The following is a 12,473-nucleotide window of genomic DNA, read 5'->3' on the forward strand; positions in this document are numbered from 1 at the left end:
CCTCTTATATTTCAATTTTGTTGGTGGCTGGTTGGAGGGACCCCCAGCTTTGATGATCTAGTAGAATTTGAAGTTCTGGTAGGTCCCGGGCGTGGTTACGAGCCTCCGCCCGGGAGCCGCTTCGGTGAGCGACTGACCACCCTCGTCTTACTGGATGTTGTTTTTGCGTAGCAGGCAGTACAGTTGATGCGTTGTACACTCAAGTGCGTTGTGTACTATCTTTGTCACTGCGTCCTTACAAATTGGTCAAAGACCGCAAGCACAGAGGCCGACCTAGAGTTAGTTGCTGTGAACACTCATTTTGTTTTATTGTAATGAGTAATATCGTGTCCGTAAATTGAAGCAGGTCATTTGCAGACAGAACCTTATCGATAATTGCATGATGTCTTTTCAGCGTGAAGAATCGGACGTGTGTAGCAGAAGTAAATGCCACTTTTGCTTGAGTGCTGTTCTAGCTGCAATGCGGGAAGCCCGTTTACGAAGAACCTCGCATATAACGGGGTACCATCAGGTTCATTACGAGGATGAGATACAGTGACCGAGAAATGTCAGTGCTATGGAATGCGACCTGGTAAGCCAGGCAAACCTGAAGGTGACTGGCAGGGGTCATAACGGTCATCACTACCGCTTTGGAAGAGGCAAGCATGCTGTTATAGAATGAAAATGGTCTAGGTTAATGGATAAAAATTTGTTGTTAAGGTGATCTAAAATCAAGTAATGGTTACATCGCAGAGAAAGGTAGCGAGAAGTGCTGGTCTTAGTGAAATCAGCAACCCAGATGTCAGGCGTTTCCTGGGCAGGCGACCATAGTTGTTACCGCTTCATTCACTGTTGTCTCCTTTCATAAGCAAGTGCATATCTGTAGCCAGTAAAAAAAGAGTATTTGACATGAGTAGAGTGTGTCTAACATGTCATGCTAAACGAGTGAACATTAACAAACCACCCAGCTAAGTAAACAAGAGTAATGCTAAGGTGTGGTCGAAATTGTCGAATTTGCGCAGGACTTCATCGCCTGCATAATGAAGCTGATCACTCATCACTCTAGGACTGATTTAGTGAACGCTCTAGTTTCTAAATGAGCATGAGGAAAAAAAAGTGAGCAGCAGTTATCGCACAGGAGCCGAAGGGGCTCACAACATGCTTGTTGGCGAGGCAAAAGGGACAGTCACAGGCATTGGCTGGTGCAAACAGAGAAACTGCATTTGCAGATAATCTGCTGACTGATGTAGTCCTAGTGTGACCACAGCCTTGAGGAACATCGAGAACAAGTGCAAAGTTGCAAACTTCTGTTCAGATGATGAGGAACATTGGCGGTGTTAACTGCCACTGCAGAGCTTCTTGTCAGCATTGTATTCCTGTGGCTGGCCTTGCATGCGTCCCCTGCTCTACCTGAAATATAGTAATTTTGTTCTATTGATGAAGCAAGGCCAAATTGGTGACAACTGTGATGACGGGACTGGACACACCTAGTTGGAGTGGTAGTAATGTGTTGGAGGCACGAGCAGAGACGGAATTTTTATCTCGTGTTTTCTGGGCTCCTGTGATCATCAATGCTGTGGCTTGGTTGAGGTTAATGTCTTGCAGCGGCCTAGTGCTGCCGCTGTCTGAAATCAATAGTGAAAAATGGCTTGTAATTATCTAGCAGTGCTATGCTCTGGTTGTTTGAATTCACTTTGATGACTACTAGGCCTGCAGAGTTCTTTTCGGACATGAAACCTGACACTTGAAAGATACCATAGTGTTCCTTAATTATTTCAGCGTTTTCATTAAGTGTGCCATGTAATGCAGAAAGTTATTAATGGATGGTTCCTTGGGGTAACGAAGTGGAGTCTAAGGTAAGGCAGAGAGTTCAGTGGGGCGATGAGATCGGGGAGTTTGCAAGAGACGGGGTGGCCGCAGTTGATGAAGGATTGCGCAAGTCTTAATCGGAGGTCAGTGATGTGGGCGTTTGCTCTGCATTCGATGTATTTCGGACTGACAATGATGCAGGGTGGCCGAGAACTGCCGGCTGAACAGCATGGATAGCAAGAACCTGGCCATCTGCTGGTGGCCCACGCTGCTGCCGCTCGAGTTCAGCGACATGGGGGTGTTTGAGCGGGTGCGACCCCACCTGGAGGACGCCGTGCAGACCATGATTGACCAGTTCCGCTTCCTCTTCTGCGACCAGGACGAAGTGCTGAGTGTCTGACCATCCCACCACCGCATCATCCCGCCGCCGTTGTCGTGTTTTTCTACGACTCCCACTGGCCCTGGCAGGCCTTTGCTGGCAAACAGCCTCCCTTTCGGAGGAGGGCAAGTTCCTCCCGTGGTGGCCCCCTGCCGCGTCTTCTCGCAAGACCAGATCTGTGCTTGGCTGCCACCACCGGACTGCCGCGATAGGAGAGTGTCCTCTCGGGCCTGCAGGAAGAAGAATCTCGTGCTGCGGTCGAGTGAAGTGCTGCCGCTGCTGCTGCTGCTGCTGTGTGTGTGTGTGTGTGTGTGTGCGTGTGTACATGTGCGCGTGCGATCGTGGTGCTGCGGCGCTCGTTAATTTATTTGCCGGCTGGGGGCCGAGGCCTTTATTTCTCGTCCTCGGCACGACCCTGTGATATTTGTACATTTTTTCTCAAAGAAGGTCCCACGTGTACATTCATTCCCCTCTCCCCCAAGGCCTAGTTTTCCTTCCCTTTCCCCTTCCCCCGGCATTGTTTCTGTGTGTCCGTCTTTTGTACAGCGAGCATTTGGGGCGCCTTGAAGGGGGGTGGCTCGTGCGCACTTCCGGTGTCGACCGGGCCTGAAGTTGGAGCGAGCAACCTTGCCGGGTGTCAACTCCCACCACCACCTTTTCTCCAGGCCATCTCCTCGTGTAATGCTTTCTTTTTTTTCTTCTTCTTCTTCTTTCTCTTGCTTGGAACAATCTTCTGCTTCATGATCGAGGACCGTGGTTGTGGCGAGAAAAAGCTGTCTCGTTGAGTTTAATCTGGCCTGGGTGTGCTTGTGAGGGAAAAAAAAAGCAAACAGAAGCACCTAATTACACCGCTAGAGAGTCAGTGCGGTTATGGTGACTAACATTCTTTTGTTTTTTTTTGCATTACCATTCCTTTCTATTTGCGCCGAAGTGATGATCGCAGCACACCCCTTGTTAACGTTTTAAGTTTTCTACCCTTAGTTTTTTTGTGAACATGAACGTGCACGTGCTAGAGAAACCTGCCTCTCGGACCATTTCCGCTAGGTGGTGTTTTGTAACTTTACACATATATTTCTTGTGCGAGAGCCAAAAGGACAGACTGCATTGCCATTTTCGGGGTGGAGTGCGAGAATGAAACACTGGTGTTTGCTCCAGAAGTTTGCCTCTTAATATAAGAACTATTCAGCGACGTGGTAAGGTGTCCAAGGTCACTCGATAAGAAGAAGGCCGTTGTTTGGAGTGTTGGTGGTAGCGGTACTTGAATTAAGGCCTTGTGCAGGATGAGCCATGGAGAACTCTTTTTGATGGCGGGCAGTTTAGGAATTGCTTTGCGATGGCCAGTTACAAATTAAGTCTCGTAACGTTTCATGACCTTTGGCAAATTGTGGGTCCGGTGGTAGCTTCGAGCAACTTGCCACACTAAATTTCGAAAAACGGTCGGTAAAGGCTCGGGGCAGCCGCAGTTCGGATGTGACCGAGGTGTGGGCTGTGACGTGGCGAAGTCTGTGGTGTTTGTGCAGATAATGTTGGACATGCAGTTCTGCTACAAGTAGCAAACCGAGCAGGCCTTAGTCGTGTTTTTTTTGCTGTAATGCTGGCCGTGACGTGCTGTGTTTCTTGGGAGCGTCTGCCTCCTTTGAGCTGGCCACACCCCCCGGTCACTTTCTGTGCTGTAGGGTGGCATTGAGCCCATTCTAGAGCAGCTGTCGAAGCAGGTAGATCAAAGGAGTAAGAATAGAACAAAGAAAGAATCAAAACTACTTAGGTCCGAGCCGTGGCACCAGCATAGGCTTTCTTTTTTATTTTTTCATTCTTACGTTGCTAGCTTGAGATTATATTCGCAACACGTTAAGCGCCTACCAGCAGGAGTGCTTTGTATCTTGGTTGCATTCATTTAGATTTGGCATTGTCAGACCCAGCATAGGCAGAGAAGAGCTGGTTATTTTTGTTTGAAATCATTGTGGACCAGTTGCATCCAGTGGAATTTTGCCCAGACGTACATGTGCAGCTTTGCTCAGGTTGGCTGGCCTTCAAAGTGTGGTGTATCAAAACTATGACAAAATGCTGTTCCACATACCTTTCTGCTTTTGTTATAACCTTCTTAGCGAAGTGAGGATGGCTAGATTTTGCATCTTTCCGTTAAAGGAAGGTTAGGGTGTCAAATTTTGCTTCAAATGTTGTTTTCGACTGCTGGAGATAATAGTTCGTTTATTGCGCTTGTGGAGCTGAGGCTTATGCTTCCTTGTGCTGCAAGAGTAAAGGAGAAATGTTTGTCGAGAAACCCCCCCCCAAGTGGTTCTCAATTTAATGACGGGAACCACGATTCTCTTGCTCCAAGGAAAGGTCAAACTGCTGGTTTGTCCGATAACACAGAACCGCAACTCTTGCTCGTTTTCCACCAGATTTGCATTGGTTCTCGTAAATGTCGGGAACGTTGAGGGGAAAAGGACAGCATTATTAAGATGTCAGAATGGTTGTTCTTTTACTCACCAGATGCCACCAATGTTCTGGCGGCGTACTAAAGTCTGCGGCACCATCGTCCTGGCACTGTCATGCCGAGAAGCGTTGGGTTTCTGTCACTCACTCCAGACATAAGTTCAGTACAATAAATGATGTTCATATTGGGAGGGATGCTGGATATGAACTACAGAAAGAAGCCGATAAATTAGTTCAGTGCCTATCCATGAGCGTCTGCTCCGAATGCGAACTTTGTTTTTGTCTGTTGTCTCTAACCAACTTGCCTGAAAGCTTGCTTTACTACTTCTGCCCCGTCCTCAAAGTATGGAGTATGCTGTGGCTTGCTCCACAACTGGATTGCTTACACTCTCTGCCACTGTGTCTTCTTGGCTCTTTTTTTTGTGCCATTGAACTTTTGGCATCATCTTCCATGGGCAGGCCTAAAATATTGACCATGCCCGTTTGGACGTGAGTGACCATATACTTGTTCATTCCACTCTGGTGTGCTCGGTGGCTTCCTTAGCATAACCAGGGCTTCTCGTATGTGATGGCTGATGATTCGAAGGCGTCCTGATCTAGCCTCCTCTTGTTTAAACATTGTTTAAATGTTCATCCTTTTTATATTGGTAGCTATTTTAAAGCAGACTTGCCAGTTTTGAATTGATTTGCCGCAATTGTGTGCCATCTTTCTTTTTTGGTATACTTGCTTATACTGAAAAACTCATTTGCGCTCATCTTTGATCCGTTTCTTACTCAGCATACATGGATCTTCTTTTAGCAGGCTATTGTTAGCCTGCCAATGTTTATTCAATATTAAATTACTTGTACGCTTTACTTCGGTCCTGTCATGGTATGATAATGTGAGTTCATTTCAATTTCGTTCTAATTTTGCATCTATTCCTGTTTTTTATTGGCTGAAGCTGCAACCAATTATGCCACTAAATTTCATGCTTGCTCTGTTGGCTTCCACCAGTGGCAGTTCGTGGCATGATGCTTCGACAGAGGGTTGGAAAAACTGGTGCAGAATAAGATTGGAATAGATTCGTTATATTATGCTAGCTCCATGCTCGTTTTCAGTTTCGACTTCTGTTCCTCTCTGCATTTTCACGTGCATGTGTCGTGGCCATTACTCCATTTTAAAGTTCAGCACTTCACTCCACACTTGCTGCATGATCACGGGGCTTTGTCTTCTTAGTCGCGCTTCTTCCTATCCTTGCAAGCTTATGTTCACCAGTGTGATGTAAATAGACTCCTTTTTTTAACGTGTGGCATAGTCATCCTTATTTGATATTACCTCTTTCGTTTGGGGCCAGGTGCTGTTCACTATTGGTAAGACTGCAGAATATGCAAATTATTCTTTGGTCCGATGATATTCGTTTTTCCCTATTTTATTGACTCGGTGCTAGCAAGAAGGTCTTTGCTATTGCAGATTTAATTAGGGCACTTACGGCTGTGCAACAGTTGTTCGCTTTTAATCAAAAAGGGAGTGCTTTGTGCCACATGCTCTTACTCGCCCGAATCATGGAGGCAGCGTTTTACAGTGGACGTCACCAGCTGGACTGGTGCAGGGCAGGTAGCTTATGTGAAGCCGACTGGTGACAGGCGTTCAATGTCTGTTGAAAATGAACACCATGTCTGCCTCCTTGTGTTTTGGGGCACTGTTATGGTGGAGATGCAAGGAAGATTTCAGTATTGAATGCTATTCATTAATGTGTGGCATCATAGTGTTTTTTTTCCCCTTTATTATTAATGCATTTACTTATCACGCACATCACAGTTCATTCTAGTAGGTCTTGCAAATAAGGTTAAGTGATCAGTGGCTTAGTGCAGCTTGTTTGTATAGAACAACATATACTTGGGCTATATTCATCTCTGACCGTGATCTGATGAATCTTCTGTAGTACTTCCTGGGCTATATAATATATTGCGAAGGGACCACCCGCCAGTTAATGTAGTTCATTAGCATTAGTCTGTACACATTTCAATTAAAGAAAAAGTAACAGGTAAAGCATTTCTTGTGCATCTTCTGCCTTTTTCTTAGCTGTACAGCTGATGATACGATTGGTTGTGTTTGTTTACCGGGTTGCCCCCTTCTTAGAAAGCTCTCCATGGCTCTTTTGACAGAGGCATTTTATTTGTACTGAGACTGCCTTTATTTTAGTGCATTTTACTGGGTCCTAGACGCGCAAGCATCCTTTACCACTCCAGTCACGCTGCAAACAGTCAAAGTTCACTGCGAGCGTACTCATTCCTCTCGGGGCGCGCAACCCGTGCCAGGGTGTTGTGTGCACCACATCTGCTGCGCCACTATTGCCATAGAAATGTCGTCCCTGAATGGTGCAGCTTTTTCTCTCTTTCTCTGTCTCGTTCCCCGCGCCTGTTGCTTGAGCGTCGCAATGGGCCAAAACGCAAAGCTAGGGCTACTAAGAGGTGTCTGAGATTCTCAAGTATTTTTTCACGGGTGCCCCATACTCTGGCCGTGCGAGTGCTGTCTCGAGGTCACACCAGGAGTGCCCGTGGGGCTCGAATGGTGATACAGAAGAGACTATGTTGTGTGACCACTCGTAGCTGAAAAAAAAATGTAGTATGGCTGTGCGTGTGTGTAGAGCTCTTGTGTGTCCCTTGTTCCCCGGAGGCCTTGTGCGTGCGTGTGTGGGGCGCACCTCTTCTGCGGGGCGGAGAGACTGGGGGCGCGACTGGAGTCGAGTGTGTATCATATGGCACTTTGTGCCCAGAGACGTGTTTGTGAGTGATGTAAAAGGAAAAAAAAATAAAAGTGAATTATAGAGCTAGGAAGAGACGAGACTGTAGTGCACTTTTTTCTTTTTTGGCAACAAGGTAGTCAAGGAAAAGAAAGTGTGCCCTTGGGGCACAAGAAGTGTAGGCTGGTGGCAGGGTCTTCAAAGAGCCATGTGGATGCATGCTATGATGTCTGTGGGGTCGCCCACAGAAGTCTGGCACCCTTGGGCCACCACTGGAGCTGTCCTACTACCCCTTCCTGCACCACAGGATGTGCAGGTACGAGATGCACCGCTGGTATAGCCTGCGGAGGTCCCAGCGAGCAGTGGCCATGTAGAAATCGTCTGAACTGATGTTGTAGTCGTCGTCTTTGGGTCCTGCCTGACTCTCGTCGCACAGCCGCTGGCCGCAGTCGTTGGCGCGACGCCTGCGGCGACCGTGACGTCGTCGAAGCACCCACTGCTGCATGCGCCGCCAAATGGCCGCCCACAGGCGCGTCCAGGCCGACCGCCGGCGCTGCTCGATGCGTGGTTCCAGGGGGTCGTGGAGCCATGGCAGCATTAGTTTGCTGGGAGACCGTGAGGATGGTGGGCCCTGGTGTCTCGGCGATTGGCGGCTGCCCACTTCAGCGGCGCTGCTGTTCCTGCTGCTACTGCCAATGCTACTATTCACACCGGCGGTTGTGGGTCTGCTACAGCATGAAACGGATGACGGTTCAGCACTGCTGTCACAGCTGCTACTGCTGCTGCTGGCGAGACTCTGGTACCCCTGGCCGAAGAAGTATCTCCGCTGCACCGAACAGGCATCACTGAGCAGCGACTGCACGCTCGGAGTGTTATGGAAGTCGACCCGCTGTCCACACACGTCCAGGATGCGCGCCACGGGCTCCTCGCGCTCTTCCCCCTCCAGAGATGGCGACGCGGGTCTGCTGGTCGAACAGCTGCTGCTGCACGTTTGCGTCGATGGGGTAGATGGGATAACGACGGGCTCTAGCGATGGTGGCCGCCCCTGCACGTCCTCCCCGTCCTTCTCGAGGTCTTCCTCCTCGGCCAGAATGTCGAGCGTGGAGCAGAATTCGAGCGAGAACAGTGAGCCGACCGGGGTGAAGTACTCGGCGGATACGCTGTCGCTGAACGCGTCCTCCGCCTGCTCGACGGCGTCGTGGGGCGGCGGCCCGTCGACCGTCACATCGCCACACTCGCCTGGTGGACACGATGGCCACGGACCGTCCTCGGAGGGCGGGCCCCGTTCACACTCGTCACCGCCACCTACTCCCGGGCACGGTGACTTCAGCATGCCGCTGCACGCGCGACACAGTCATACCGTCACTCGGTGGTGACGGTCATCCGCTCGTAATCCCCTGCCTGGTCACAGTGATCAGCGACGGGAGCAGGACGCTGTTCTAGTCGCACATAGCTTGCTGCCTTAGACATTACGAACCTCGTAGGTCTAGCGTGAAAACTCGGAATCCCCCGTAAAATGTTTTCGATTTGGCTGCACTTAATGTACCAGCTAAAAAATGCAGCGCTGTCGAATTTTTTCGCCAGTGCAAGACGAGTTCTTGACTGGCTCGCGCTTCGAAGTGGACGTCGTGAGCTGCGGTGCAGCAAAATATGGCGGCGCCCATATGTAGGGCGGAGAATATGACCGTTAATGAAATTATGGTAACTGAAATAAGTTGGCCACGCAACTGTTCATGGCGTCAGTTGAGCCCTTGGCAGGAAGTCGTGCATAATATCCGTAACGACTTGTTTCAAGGAAACTGCGGTTTTCTAGTGCTTCTTAGCGATTTTGCTGTATTAACGCCGTCACTGGGTTCAGGATGCTAGAGGGTTTCTCTGGAAGACGTCAAGGCGAGCAGACGGTACGGCCTGCTCTTGGTCATTCGTTTTGCCAGTATATGAACTGCCTGAAGTGGCACTGCACTCGTGGAACTTGGCAGATCTAATATGTAATCGAATCGAACAATCTGCAGCTTTGACAGACGGAACGCATGGTGTGGCGATGTCTTGCAGCCGCGCTGAGTGTACCGATCGAAGTACAGCAACAGTACAATGCCGGATTAAAAAAAAAAATGGGAGCCGTATTTGGGTTAATGCACATGTAGGCCCCTCTTCCCTTGATGGATTAAACAGCGCGGAGGTAGGCGTAGAGGACACACGCAGCGCTCTGTGTGTGTCCTGTTCAATCCGTCATGAGCAACCATGCAACTAGCCCGCAACTGTACACTTATAATCCCCTTCCCTTGTTTTGTCCCTCCACGTCACATAGATGTACACTACTGGAATGCGATCAGTGGGATTCACGCGACAGTAATGCTATATAGTTCGTTTTGCACAACACAAACGATACCACTAACGTTCAGACAAGGAGATGAGGGACTAAGGACGGAGTCCCTGTGACACGTCATTTCTATTTCCCTCCGAAAGCGGGAGGGATGTAACTGAGAAGTGGAGGGTGACATGGTGGGGCTGCATGGAGGCATCTTTCCGTTTGTCTATGTGGTTCAGTATGTGAAACAGATTAGGATAAATCAGTCCCCTTCCTCTGCTCACGGAGGTGTGCCCCCCCCCCCCCCCCTTCTCCCCAATTCAGCGAGTGCGGCACCGGGTATTCGAGCTATATGCGGGAGCTGAATTCGCACCATGCATATATACTTCCGGAGTGCACGAGAGGACGTTTGGCTCACCGCTCGCCGTCCTGTTGTTGGCAAGACGCTTGCCTGTCGATGTCTGCGGACAGCGAGCACACCACGACCTCCATGACGAACAGCGGCGCCAGTCAATTGCTTCCTCCTCTTCCACGGTGCGCGCCTCAAGCTACGCGTGCGTAGTTTCAGCAAGTGCATTATATGTATATGCTACTGCGCGCTGAGTGAGGGAATGCGTTCAAACAGCACTGACAGGTTGTAAATTCTGAGAGAAAAAAAAATTAGGTGCAGATGCAGAAAGAATTAAATAGTAATACACATGCGAGTGAAAAAAGAGCAACGAGTTGGTGCATCATTGTGTAATTTTGGAAAGTGGTGATAAAACATTTATTTTGGGAACCAGGGTACATTACAAGGATTGAGGTGGTTCCTGACCCCGGCTGGTGTCTGTCAGGCCGTGCCTGGTAGCGGCCGCTTCAGCCCAGTCAACCAGCATCTGCGCTGCTGGGTCCGAGCTGGAGACCGCGATCTCCCAACCCTCTTGGTCCGTGAGGCCCCATTGGGGCGGTGGCTTGAAATCTTCGCATAAAAACATTATATGATTGAAGGGTAACTAGAACCGCAAATTATTAATAATAATAATAAGTGGCTCACAGGAAGGGAAAGGCGCCGTATCTGTCATTTCATCTGTGGACACCTGAACCACGCCGTAAGGGAAGGGAGGAAGGTGGGATGAAAGTGGAAAGATAAAAAGGGGAGTCGCAGTGGAGGGCTATGGAGTTATTTCGACCACTTGGGGATCTTTGCGCTGACACCGCACAGCAGACGAACGCCTCTTCGTTTCGCCTCCATCGAAATGCAGCCGCCGCGGTCTGGATCGAACCCGGGTACTCCGGCACAGTAGTCGGGCGTCTGACCACTGCACCACCGCAGCAGGGCAGCTGAGCCACCTCTGCTGCCTCTTGCGGACAGAAGATAGAAAGTAGAGAAGAAAAAAAAAGAGGGAGAGAAATACGCGCGCCGCAACAGTCGTCGTCTACGACCTAAGCGGTGGCGGGTGCAATGACGGCCTAAAAAAAATTTGCTTACTGGGCGATCTCCTCTGGTTGAATTTTAAGTTCAACGTCGTCGGATTCGAATCCCCTATCGTAATAAACTAGCCTCAGTTTTGACTAGCAGGTGGATGCTAAATGGGAAGAGAAATGCTATATTACAACACCCTGAACTCTGCACAAAGAACGGTGGCTTCACAATTTTGATCCGAAATCACATGCGTATGTTTTTCTTATTTCGGTGGCAGGCTAGCCTCCATCGCAAGCGGCGTTGACCTACCAGTCAAAGCCCCGCAGGGCCAGGAACAGCTACCCTTCACCGCCTCTTCTAGCGCACGTTAAAGATCACAACAGAATCTGCACAGGAATGCGTAAGCCTGAGCGTTGCTGGTTGGTGTGGCTGTAGGAAGAAAGAAAAGAAAATGCACGGGCCTGCTACTGGCTCTGTAGCTGAGCTATAGCTGAGCCACCTCTGCTACCTAATTGATTTATAGGAAGGGAAAGGCGCGGTAACTGGCTCACTTGTTTTCCGTGGGAACCTCTACCGCGCCGTAAGGAAGGGAAGAAGGTGGGAGTCTAGGTGGAAAGAGAGAAAGAGGAGCCGTAGTGGAGAGCTTCGGAGAAATTTCGACCACCTGGGGATCTTTAACGTGCGCTGACATCGCACAGCACACGGACGCTTCTTCGTTTTGCCTCCATCGAAACGCAACCGCCGAGGTCCTTCGCTGCGTCGTGCGGAGAGAAGAGAAAATAGAGAAGAAAGAAAAAATTGGCTGAATGCTTAGCTTGGTTAAGCCTGGAAGATTGCGAAAGCAATACCCTTAACTTCGCCTTGTTCGGCGGCTGCGCCCCGACTACTGCGAGGAGCCGAGCCACAGCCCCCATAGAGAAAGGGATCCCTTTCTCTATGCAGCCCCATTTATCCTCCTAGCGTGACGTCACACATAGCGAGCGCCCTCTCTCGGCTGTGACACAGCGCCGTGTATGGACTCGCCGCCACCATCCGATGTTTTTGTGGCTGTAGGAAGAAGGAAAAGAAAATGCACGGGCCTGCTACTGGCTTCATAGGTGAGCCACCTCCGCTGCCTCGTGCAGACAGAAGAGAAAATAGAGAAGAAAAGGAAGAGGGAAAGAAAGACGCGCGCCGCCACAACAGCCGTCATCCACCACCGAAGCGGTGGCGGGTGCAATGACGGCCTACAACAGATAGAAATTCGATGGCAGGCTAGCCACCGCCGCAAGCGGCGGTGACCTACCTGCCCCTGCCCCATCAACCACCATCCGATAGCGCGAGCTAGGGCCCCATCTCTCGGTCTGGCGTGACGTCACATGGTCACGTGAAAATGGCGTGAGGTCACCGCTGCGGCTCTTGCAAAGACTCACCGCTAGAATCACTGGATTTTTCAGA

General features: G+C 49.9%; 2 protein-coding genes across 6 annotated transcripts in view; one reads left to right on the forward strand and one right to left on the reverse strand.

Moving 5' to 3' along the window:
• Positions 1-7,247, forward strand: part of RhoGAPp190 (Rho GTPase-activating protein 190) — a 75,054-nt gene extending 67,807 nt beyond the window's left edge. For all 5 annotated transcript variants that reach the window (XM_084576368.1, XM_084576365.1, XM_084576363.1 and 2 more), the window contains one exon: positions 1,990-7,247. In XM_084576368.1, the coding sequence (XP_084432494.1) occupies positions 1,990-2,188 (199 nt within the window). In that variant the 3' untranslated portion in view covers positions 2,189-7,247. The remainder of the gene's footprint in view (positions 1-1,989) is intronic.
• Positions 7,248-7,377: 130 nt separating this feature from the next.
• On the reverse strand, positions 7,378-8,816 carry LOC146181306 (uncharacterized). Its single transcript, XM_084576369.1, has one exon. It carries the CDS (start codon positions 8,657-8,659, stop codon positions 7,613-7,615), a length of 1,047 nt encoding a protein of 348 aa, XP_084432495.1. The 5' UTR covers positions 8,660-8,816; the 3' UTR covers positions 7,378-7,612.
• Between the last annotated feature and the right edge of the window lie 3,657 nt (positions 8,817-12,473).

Source organism: Amblyomma maculatum, chromosome 8 (assembly GCF_055883805.1).
Source record: "Amblyomma maculatum isolate TAMU_Amacu chromosome 8, ASM5588380v1, whole genome shotgun sequence".
Lineage (NCBI taxonomy): Eukaryota > Metazoa > Arthropoda > Arachnida > Ixodida > Ixodidae > Amblyomma > Amblyomma maculatum.

Coding starts and splice junctions, on each gene's coding strand:
- LOC146181306 (XM_084576369.1), bottom strand. CDS start 8,659: ATGCTGAAGTCACCGTGCCCGGGAGTAGGTGGCGGTGACGAGTGTGAA.